This window comes from Pteropus vampyrus, unplaced genomic scaffold (assembly GCF_000151845.1).
Source record: "Pteropus vampyrus isolate Shadow unplaced genomic scaffold, Pvam_2.0 Scaffold213, whole genome shotgun sequence".
Classification (NCBI taxonomy): domain Eukaryota; kingdom Metazoa; phylum Chordata; class Mammalia; order Chiroptera; family Pteropodidae; genus Pteropus; species Pteropus vampyrus.
In genome coordinates, this window is record NW_011888994.1 from 1,028,555 (window position 1) to 1,039,977 (window position 11,423).

Sequence of the window (11,423 nt, forward strand, 5' to 3'; positions counted from 1 at the left end):
GCAGGGGGCGGGGCGATGGAAGGAGGCGTGGCCGGAGGGCGAGACTTGGGCCCGGTTCTGCTGGCCCAGAGCAATCCGCAGAAATGAGCCTGTCTCGATAGTTCTCGGGCAGTAAGGACCGCACAGCGCAGCAGTGGGAAAGAACCTGGAAGTCCCCTCGGCTGCAGTAATGCGAAATATTTTTGGTCCAGAAAGCGAAAGAAGAAATAGGAAGTGACGTCGCGGTCAAAACAAGCCGGGGCTTGAGGGCCTGTAGTGAGTCTGTGGCCGCTGGTGTAAAGGTCCAGCTCGCTGTTGGCTGTCGAAGGTGATCGCGAGGCCCTGTGCCCCAACCTGGCCGGCATCCGACCCCTACTCCCAGGACCCGCCCGCCGCGGGTGAGCCAGTTTCCGCCAGCCGTACCTGAGCCGCACTAGGACTTTTCGGGCAGAGCTGGCGGGTGGCAACAGAGCGGACTTCCCTCCCTGCAACAGTCTTCCCCTGTAGCTGGCTTCTGTTCTGGGACGCCGGGCACCTGTCGCCTGTGAGGCATCATTCATTTTCATAGCACCTGCCTTTCTTTGTAGGACAATTCCAGGATTAGGAAGAGCCGGGGGGCACCTGCTGTTACCATCCCCTGGGGACTAGCACAGTTGCCTACTTTATCTCTTTAGGCCCTCTCTGCCCCTACAACCCTGGGCTCCGAAGGATCGAGGTGATCTCAACTATACCTGGCCTTACCTCTTTATCTCACCGCCTCCTATTTCCGATTACTTTTTTTACCCCTTCTCCTTTTCTTCAAAATTTTAGCTTAACCAGTCAACTTTCTCTCTAGAGTAGTATCAAGCGTTCTATTTCCACTCTTTCCTCCCGCATTTGCTCTTCTCCTCTCAAAGACCCGTAGTCTCATCTATAAACCCTGATTTATAACATGGAAGATGTTTAGAGCTGGAAAGAGTATTAGAGATGCCTATTTCAAATATATTTTATAGATGAATAAAATGAGTCTTGGAATACTTATATCATTGTCCAGGGTTGCACAGCTAGTTAGTAGCGATGTTGGGAATGCAAAATCAGATCTAATCAGCAAATGTTTATTGAACATTGTGCAAGGTCATTTCAGGATAGAAAAGAATATGAAACAATATTATCAAATCAGAAAACATTTATAGAGCACCTGATAGGACCAAACACTGTTTTATATGCAAAGATTAGTAAGAGTGGTCCCTGTCCTAGAGGAATTTTCACTTTATTGGGAGCTGAAATGGAAATTTTCAAGAGAATGATAAATGCGGAAATCGAGATCAATGTGGGATGCCGAGAATGCTCAGGAGAGTTGCATTTAGGCCACCTCAGGATAGGAGTCTGTGAGGTTGGCTCTTACCTAAGGAAACAGCTCATATCTTGCAATACCCTTTTAAAAACCAATGTATTACATCTCCACTTGAATCACAACTCATTTTCTGGTCTGGTTTCCTTTCCTTCTGCTAAAGTGTATTATTCACTTTGTTACCTGTTACATTCTTTTTTAAATTATTATTACAACTTGTAAAAATAATTTCTTCAACTCTTTCTCCCTTGGAAGTGTTGGGTTAGTTTAGTGCTTCTTATTTTAATGGACAAGGTGATGTAGTCAGAAGAGCTGGATAGGTCCCTTATAATTCGTGAGCTTCTGTTTTCTCTTCTCCATGGTGGACATAACGATTACCTGCCCTAACTACTCAAAAGATTGTTATAAGGATCAATCTTGGAAATGTTTTAAAACTGTAAACAGTGGTTATATGTAAGTGTATGGTTTGCCAACCTCTGCTGCACTGTGATCCTAATGCTTTCTTCTCTTTTAATTCCGTTTAATTCCAATTTAAAACACCCTGCATCTTCTCAAAATTTCTAAGAGGCAGTAAACCCTAACATGAAAAAATTAACTAGATGTTATTAATTGTCTTCCTGTCTCAGTGAAGTACACTAGAGAAATTTCTCTTGAAATTATATTAAGGTCCATAGAGAAGCTCCAGTAGTAAATGATTCAATAACAGGTGTGCTTATAATCTAAGCTTTGAGAGTTAGCATTTATTGAGTTCATACCTTGACAATCTATATTTGAAAAAAATCATCAATTCTTAATACTTGCTACAAAGGTTGAGATTCAGAAATTCTGCTTTGATCCTAATGTCCTAGAGATGCTAAAGCAAAGGAAGCCAATTTATAATCTACACACTTTGTTTTACATAAAAACCTATATGAAGTTGGTAACACTTGATCTGAACAAAAACTGATAAATATATCTTCAGTTTATCATAACCAAAGCTTTGTATAGCTTTTCATTATCCAGGTATCACAGATGTTGTAGATGCCAATAGAGTTCGATACAGCATGAGTTCTATCTTTTATTAAATTCAAACTGAGAGCCATATATACACAGCACGTTAAAAAATAAACCTCAGGTGAGAGGTTAAAATTTATTGTTAGCCTGGTCTTTTATCCATTTGACAATTTCGAGAATAGGAAAGGAGAGAAAAGGGTAACTAAAATTGATTGGAACCTAGCGATGGAGGTAAAAATGTTACTGTATTTCATTTTGTCTTTGCCAGAATCCTGTGAAGGTAACGGTGGTATCACCATGCTACATCTGAGGCTAAGGCTTAGAGAGGTTGAATAACTCATACAAGTTCACACAGCTAATAAATGGTGAAACTTGGATTCATATCCTGGGTTCTCTACCTCTGAACATTTTATACTTTCTCTTATTAATCGGTGCTTATAAGAGCATCACTTGCATATTTGATTGAAAATGATTATTTAAATGACTAGGTAAAGTGTACTTTACCTAAGTTGATATAATACTTGTAATTTTTTCTTTCAGATTTTTTTAATATATAAATTCCAAGAATACACTGGATACCGCTCTTATAAAACCAAGAGGATATTATGAAGAAATGTTTTAATTATTGAAACTACAGTGAAATCATGGCTACATCAGCAAATCTGGATATTGGAGCCCAGCTGATAGTGGAAGAGTGTCCCAGCAGTTATAGTCTAACTGGCATGCCAGACATTAAACTAGAACATCAGCTGGACTCAAATGCAGAAGAAGGATCGGCTCAGGGTGTTGCCATGGGAATGAAATTCATATTGCCTAACCGATTCGATATGAATGTGTGTTCTCGATTTGTGAAGTCTTTAAATGAAGAGGATAGTAAAAATATTCAAGATCAGGTTAACTCTGACCTGGAGGTGGCATCTGTCTTATTTAAAGGTTGAAAGTTATGGTATAAATATCCACATTTGTTTTGTTTTTGTTTATTTGTTGTTGTTTTTCCTTCTGATCATGAGATTTTGAGTTTGGGAAGAGAGTTTAGAAGTCATCTTTTAATATTTTCTAGAATCTCACAGAAACCAAAATTAAATAATTTTATATTATTTATTGTCTATAAGTACATGTTGGTTTTTTTAATTTGTTGCTTAACTTTTGTTTATTTACAAATTCTCTATAAAGTTCCTTATTGTACCTTTTAAAAATCATAAGGAAAGAAATTATTTGTGCCTTTTAGAAATGAATTAGCTTAATATTCCCTATTCTATGAATATTTGATTGGCGTTAGCTCCTATACTTTAATGCAGTGAAGTCTGTTATCATATTGTAGATTTACTTTTATAACAATCTTTTGAATAAAAAAACTAATCCCAGAATAAAATTGTTAAACATTACTACAAATTTTTATGGAACTTTCTCTATGGTAGTACAGACTTTTTATGGCAAAAATAATTTAATATCACTTGAGAAACAGTTGAAGATATACACCTTGCTCTTTTTCATTAAAGTATTGTTTTAATGTCTTTAAATCTATTTTACTTAGCCGAATGTAATATCCATACATCTCCTTCTCCGGGAATTCAAGTAAGGCATGTCTACACTCCCTCTACAACGAAGCACTTCTCACCTATAAAACAGTCAACTACTTTAACCAACAAACACAGAGGAAATGAGGTCTCAACCACACCTCTGTTAGCAAATTGTAAGTATTTTCCACTGATGTATTAAAGTATTCTTATTACTAATATAATGGTTTTAAGAATTTAGCTTTGAAACATTATTTTCATTAAATGCATATTCCATTTTGGAACGCCAAAGTGATATCCTGATAGTTTTAGTAATTTGAAAGTTCTTCACCTGTTACTGCATATTCCAATATTTCATGTTTTCTGTTTCTCTGTTAAGAACAAATACAGATTGAAATATTAACTCTTAATACCTTTATAGTTTTACTATAAAAACAATGAGTTATTCTGAACTTTATACAAAGTAAGACATTGTGTTTTGCGTTCTTGGAGTACGAGCCTTCACATTTCACTTATAAACTAGATCACAGATCCACAAATGATTTGTAGTAAAAGCTGAGTGATTTCTATGGTAATTTTGAATTTGAGTATAACAATAAAAATATGAAACCACCTTTTTTAAAACTTCAAATCCACAATTTTTTTAAATGTACAATCATTCTAGAAGAAATAAAGTGAAGTTTTTCTATATATACTAGAAAATATTCTATATAGTATGGGTCTGTTAATGAGAGAAAACCAGTTAGCAATTTGATATTAGGAACTGTATTTGAAAATATAATGTAAATGCATCTGTATTCTGAAATATATATCTTTATTTTGGAAACACTATATCCCTCCTGATTTGAATCACATGCTATAGCAGTTAAGCCATGAAGAGTCTGCGACTCTACACCTATTGGCCATTTCTGTTTTACTTATATAAATTTGCACGTGCCCCCACCCCCATAGCTTTCCTTTCTGTATTAAGACCACTCAGTCATATCACTGCAGTCAAGGATCAAGTAATACTACTTTTTAAAACAAACTCTTACAGAACAGTGCCTCTTTGGCTTTGTAAAATTAAGAGATTGTCTTAAAATATTCCAACCATAGAATTTTTGAGCTCAAAACGCCAAAACAGCAGGTGTTTCACATCCTTCATGTTATAGAGAAATTGTTTAATCAGTTATCTAAGGACACATACCTAATTAGCCACAACTAGATCTGCACTCAAGAATTTACTCTCAAGGCTAGTTTTCCATTTATTATCTCACTCCTCCTAAAGTTAAGAAAAACTCATGGAGTCTTACAATAGTGATATTTGGAACTTCAATGGATTAAGTCAAAAAAAAGACAAAAGGTATATATGTCTTTGTGTCTTTTAACCCAACTTCCTTTTAAATTTGGCTACAAAAATAACATTTTAAAACTTAAGTACCTAAGCCATTTCTTTGATTGATAAGATCAATAACAATTTGCACTGTTAGTAACTGATCATAAAAATTTACATATTTGTTGATAAAAGCACTTTGCAGATTCAGAATTACCTTAAACATATGAGTTAATTTTCAGATACAGAATGGCTACTTGTAATATTAGGATATATTTTAAATTATATTTTTTAAACAACAAAATGATAGTTTTTGTTTTGGAAAAGAAAAGTGTGCACAAACGTGAACAATGAGATGATGAAAGTACACCTACGTTTATACATGACACTTTTTATGGTATTGTTTTAGCTTTATCTGTACACCAGTTGGCTGCTCAGGGAGAGATGCTCTACCTGGCTACTCGTATCGAACAAGGTAATAGCCTGTTTTATAAAGTGTATTTAAAACAAATTTAATAGGATTTATTAGATTTGCTATTTTTTAAAATAGGAAAGTATACAGACAAAAAAAAAAAAAACTAGTTGTGTAATCTCACCAGGCAAATAACCCGAGTTAAAAAAAAAAAGTACTCTAAAGTATAGAAATTATAGCTTCCCTTACCACCCTACCCTTTTCTTCAAAAGCAAGCATCATAAATTTCTTATATTTTCAGAAAACTTTTCTAGAAAATATTCCTGTTTATATTTGGGATTGTGTGTGAGAATATGTATGTGCTTTTTGTTATTTACATAAGGAGAAATATTCACTTTACTTTTTTCACTTAGTGTTTTAGAGATCTTTCCATATAAATACATAAGTATCTCTTTCATTCATTTTAATAGGTCCATGATTTTGCATTGTATTCATATACATGTACTTCGTTTTTTATTTTTTAACTAGTCCCCCTGGCGATGGTTGATTCCAGTTTGTTGCTGCTAAATAACGCTATTATTGGCAATTTTTTTAGTATAGCCATAGGTAAATTCCTTCAAAAATATATACTGGGTCAAAAGGTATATGAATTTTTATTTTGACATATATTGCCAGATGATTGTTCTATCCTCACACCACAATTAGAGTTTCTATTTCTCCATACCCTCACTGACAACAGGTTATTATCAGACTTCAATCTTTGCCAATCTCATGGATGAAAAATAGTATCTCATACTGGTTTTGTTTACATTTTTTAAATGATGGTCTATTTTAATGACTTTTTGTGTGAACTGCTTATTATATGTTGATTTATATGAACACTTATCAAAGTTAAAGAATTTGCTTTTTGTTGTTTATGTACCTTCTATTTTTTACATAGTTTGTCATTTTTCCTTTGACTTTATGATGTTTTCAAAGCCTTAATATTTTTAAGCAGTAAATTTACTTTTTTCTCTGTGACTTCTGAGTCTTATATCCTGCTTAAAAAGGATTTTCTACTCTTAAGATTATAAATAACTCACTCATGCCTTATTCTAAAACTTCTGTGTTTTTCTTTTTACATTTCAATCTCTGAGACATATGAAATATGTTTTGGTGTAATGTGATAAAGATCAGGCTTTACTTTTAATTTCATTTTTCAAAATTAGCTCATTGTCCTAACTTTATTGATCGAATACGGGACACAAGATAAAAGAGTTTTATTTTTTTAAATCATGTCATTCTTTTATAAGAAAGACTTTCTTCATTATTATATTTCTGTTTATTTATAAATATGTGAAATTTCATTCTCAATGTCCTAAATTTAGGGGAAGAACTGTGGACTTATAACTAGTAGACTGAATCTAGGGAACGAGATGGGGTTCAAAGTAGAATTGCATAGCACTGTCTTATTCAATCTTCATTCACATTATATTGCGTTAGCAAGAAATTCAAAGGTAGCAATGTTAGCTATAGTGTAGAAGATAGCTTTAATAAGATTTTGAAGTTTTTATGACAATGTATATTTATGTAATGATAAGGGCTATCCTATAAGCTCATGTTTATTGTGGTCCTCCCAACTGCACATCAAGATAAGCAAGGTTTGGGTTTATTGGAGAAATTGAGTGACATGCCCAGAATCACACTTCTAGAAAGTGACAGAGCCACGATTCAAACTCTGGTGTCTTGATTCTGCGTCTAGTGTTCTGTGGGTTGCCTTGTAGCATTATGTTGTGTCTCATAGCTTATACTTTATATAATATGCTATTTGTACATTGAAGCACATTTTAATACACTCAGACTGCAAATTGCAACAACACATAACAGGACTTCAGTGAACAAAAATCAGCACAAAGTGAATCTCATCGAATAAAATAATCAACTTTTTAGAAAACCAGTTTTTCATAGTGATATTAATATGTGCTTATTAAATTAGATCACAAAAATTGCTTTTCTTTTAAATAGAAAATGTTATCAATCACACGGATGAAGAAGGATTTACTCCTCTGATGTGGGCTGCAGCACACGGGCAAATAGCTGTGGTAGAGTTTCTACTTCAGAATGTAAGGAAAATGCCTCAGAAAATGTATCTGTACAGTTACTTAAGTTCAGTTAAGTCCTTAGCAAAGTTTTTGTATCTCCAGCCAACAAGATGTAATTGGTAAAGGATCCGAAAATTTTAAATGCTTTTCATATTCTTGTGGAACTTGGATCTAGTTGGGAAGGCAAGACTAAGCATACATGAAACAGTGAGAAATAATTTAATGCCCAGCCCCCTCTGAGTGCAATGTGAACAAAAGTACTGTCAGCCTTGTAGTAGAAGCTTCTTAGGAGATGTAATTTGACTCCAGAGTGAAAGGATGATTAGGGCTGAGATAAAAAGAGGAAAGAGGCATCCAGACAACCTTAATAACAAGCGCATCCATGAGTAGAAGTTTGCATTATTTCTATACTAACACCAGGACATAACATGACCTAAGTGTTGAACTGTAATTATTATCGACAGAGATAGCAATATTCTTGTTTATATGAATTGAAAATCTTTGATATCCACTTTCTGCTCCAGGGTGCTGATCCCCAGCTTTTAGGAAAAGGTAGAGAAAGTGCACTGTCATTGGCCTGTAGCAAAGGCTACACAGATATCGTCAAAATGCTGCTTGATTGTGGAGTTGATGTCAATGAATATGATTGGGTGAGTTTGTGACACTGATTTTTAAAGTGCTGTAACAGACTCCAGTATTTATTTGGTTTGGGAAGACATAATTTTATTAAGCACTTGGAAGAATAATTAATTAATTTAGTTAATTAAATGCCTGGAAGAAAAAGTTAATGTCTTAAACTCAGTTATTCTGATTTAAGTATTCTTCACAAAATGTTAAAATTACCTTAAACTACTTTTACATACCCAATTCTCAGTAAAAGTCACAGCAGCATTAAATTCTTCAGCTATTGCTCACCTTGAATAACTAAATCGCCTTTTCCTTTTACAGAATGGAGGCACACCTTTGCTTTATGCTGTACATGGAAATCATGTGAAATGCGTAAAAATGCTCTTAGGTAAGCATATAAAAATGAAAATATTTAGAAAATGCTGTGTGAGGACTTTATTTTTTGCAAGCTGGCCTCCCTTGGTAATACTCAGAAGAATCATTAACTATTGTTAAATATGTTAATCCTTCTGCTGTTCACCCCCCGGAGCACCTGCTGCCATAGAGCTGCGCAAGTGAGAAGCCACTCCATAACAGCACTCCCGCAGCTAGAGCATTTGTCTTCGTTGCTTTCCTTTTGGGGATCTCATGAGAATTCACATTTGATTTCTCTGTCCACAGTATCTTTATGCGTACGTTCGTCTAGTTGTTTATGAGTTTCAGTTGCTCTAGTGGATGCCCATCTGTTTGAAGTGTCTTCCCTTCAACACACCAAAGTGAATTCTGTGCACTCCACATACTCTGTACATGATCAGATCATCCTGAAGATACTGTCCTATTTGCATCTGAGTCAGTAATAGACCAACATATCCATATTTTCATTTTGTAGATTTCTTATTTAGATTTTTCTATTTTGGTATAGAAAATGGAGCTGACCCAACAATTGAAACCGACTCTGGATATAATTCTATGGATTTAGCTGTAGCCCTGGGCTATCGAAGTGGTAAGTATTTTAGAATTCTCAAGTTTCATTTTAGCAATGCTCTGTAAATAGTACAAACCAGCGATCCAGGCCATTTTCATCACTAGTCATAGAACATTGCATGTGATCCTAACTCCTGACATGTACTTTTAACTGTGGGGAAAATCAATTAATTCCTACAAGGTCTAAAAATGAGTTAGTTACTATTACTTCTTACCAACACAAATAATTACTTGCTGGAAAATAAGTGCACACCTATTTACAAGATGTGTTTAACATTTTTGTAGCAAACTTTATAAAATGCTTCTGTAGTTGTCCTTTCTCTGTTACTTAGAACAACTTTGTACCTCAAAATTTAGGAACCACAAATAAAAAATCCATTAACTTGGGCAATTACTAAGTCACTGACAATAAATTTTAAGTGTATTTTAAGTATCATGTTGCAATCTTATTGCCCATAGACCATGAGTATATGTTGCCCATAGACTATGAGTATATAGGAAAAATAAAGTTATTTGGGGGGAGATGTTAAATTGAATTTAATAGTTCTTTTTAAAAATTTTTAATCGACATACCATAGTCTTAATCACTTATCTGTTCTAGTCCAGCAGGTTATTGAGTCACATTTGTTGAAGCTGCTTCAAAATATCAAGGAATAGATGGAGTCATCAGAAAGCGTTGTCTGCCCTTCCATTTGCTTTTTGGCTCTTATAAATGATAGTTTTGTTTACTAATAAGTTTTTACCTCAGTTGCAATATTTACTGGTTTTTAGTAAGTTTTAATAAATATTTCTCTGAGTAATCCACTGGTTTATAATAAAATTAATGTCGATGCTTTTTTATAAATATGTTTTATGGCATATTAAAATTATAAATTAATGTTTTGTGGCATGTAAATTTTTATGGTATAGATAATTATGTCTTCGTATCAAGTGCTGTAATTTAACGTTTTCAAAAATTATTCTACCCTATTCATCCTCACTCTTGTATTAACTCATTGACTTTATATAAGGTTTGCTATAAATCCATAGAAAAAAAATTGTTATTATTGAACTAAAAATGCACAGTGTGATTGTTTACAAAATAATGTTATAAATAAAGACATTTTCTGTTAGTTTGCATGCTATTTTTTTAAAAATTATATAAGATTATTAAGGGATTTTTTTTAAAGATTTTCAGTTTAACCCTTCTGTCCTGCCAAAACACTCTATTAGGTGAAATGATGAAATTAACATAAAATGTAGGGGGAGGTAGGCAGGGTAAAGGGGGTCAAATATAGGGTGAAGTGGGTAAAGGGGATCAAATATATGGAAGTTAAAAGAAACTAGACCTTGGGTGGTAAACACAATAGAATATACAGATGTCAAATGATAATGTACACCTGAAAATTATATAATTGTATTAACCAATGTTACCCCAATAAACTTAATTTAAAAAAATAAAAATAAAAAAGTAAAATGACAAAATTTTGAGAAACTAATTATTAAATGAACAAAACAATATGAAAAAAAATTAAATTGTAAGTCGGTCAACAAAGATTTATTGATTGTTATTTCTAGAAGTTTGTTTAGAATTTGTTCTTGTGAACAAGTTTTCCAGTAGGAAAAGTCCTCTGTGAAAAAGAAGTCAATTTAATAAAAGTCAGATGCTCTTTAATACAGTTAAAGGAATTATAAACTTGGGTTACACCAAAATCTAGAATGGAGCCATGGACTCGTTGATTTGACCACTGAGTGTGGGACTTGAGTTAAATCACTTCATCCGGAAAATGGATATTATATCATTTATGATACTTTCATTGTAAGCCATCTAAACTAGCTAATTTAAGCAGAAGGAAATTAATGGAAAGATATAGAATGGAAGAAAAAGCTGAAAAGCAGACAATACCAAGAAATGAAACTAGGCCGGAGATCTCAATCAGGAAATCATGGCCAGTCATTCTGGATGCTGCTGTGGTAATGTTTAGCTTAAATCTCCTTGTCTATCATTCTGTTCGGGTTTTAAATTTCCAGGAGGTAGAAATTTGTTTAGCATGGGATATAAATGTACAGCTATATGGAGTTGTGGGAAGAGGGGATGACCAGTTATAAATACACCTTTCCCCCCGGACTACCTGGAATGCAGGAGGCAAAGGTGCCTAAAGGAAAACCGCGGAGAGGAAAAGCAGCAGACATTCACTCCAAAGGCAATCTATATAATATGTGAAAACAG

The 11,423-nt window shown here is 34.1% G+C and overlaps 1 protein-coding gene across 3 annotated transcripts; it reads left to right on the top strand.

The window, feature by feature from the left end:
* The first annotated feature begins 3 nt into the window (after positions 1 to 3).
* Positions 4 to 10,326, top strand: ANKRA2 (ankyrin repeat family A member 2). 3 transcript variants are annotated; one of them, XM_011372716.2, is made up of 9 exons: positions 4 to 523; positions 2,843 to 3,235; positions 3,837 to 3,995; positions 5,541 to 5,606; positions 7,548 to 7,645; positions 8,149 to 8,274; positions 8,573 to 8,639; positions 9,153 to 9,233; positions 9,816 to 10,326. In XM_011372716.2, exons 2-9 carry the CDS (start codon positions 2,947 to 2,949, stop codon positions 9,869 to 9,871), a joined length of 942 nt encoding a protein of 313 aa, XP_011371018.1. In that variant the 5' UTR covers positions 4 to 523; positions 2,843 to 2,946; the 3' UTR covers positions 9,872 to 10,326. The 3 variants fall into 3 exon arrangements, with proteins under 3 accessions (XP_011371018.1, XP_011371020.1, XP_011371019.1); XM_011372718.2 differs by having other exon boundaries at positions 9,821 to 10,326; XM_011372717.2 differs by having other exon boundaries at positions 4 to 377.
* The last annotated feature ends 1,097 nt before the right edge of the window (positions 10,327 to 11,423 follow it).

Coding starts and splice junctions, on each gene's coding strand:
- ANKRA2 (XM_011372716.2), top strand. CDS start 2,947: ATGGCTACATCAGCAAATCTGGATATTGGAGCCCAGCTGATAGTGGAA. Junction 8,275..8,572: donor ATGTCAATGAATATGATTGG/GTGAGTTTGTGA, acceptor TTCCTTTTACAG/AATGGAGGCACACCTTTGCT. Junction 9,234..9,815: donor AGCCCTGGGCTATCGAAGTG/GTAAGTATTTTA, acceptor TATCTGTTCTAG/TCCAGCAGGTTATTGAGTCA.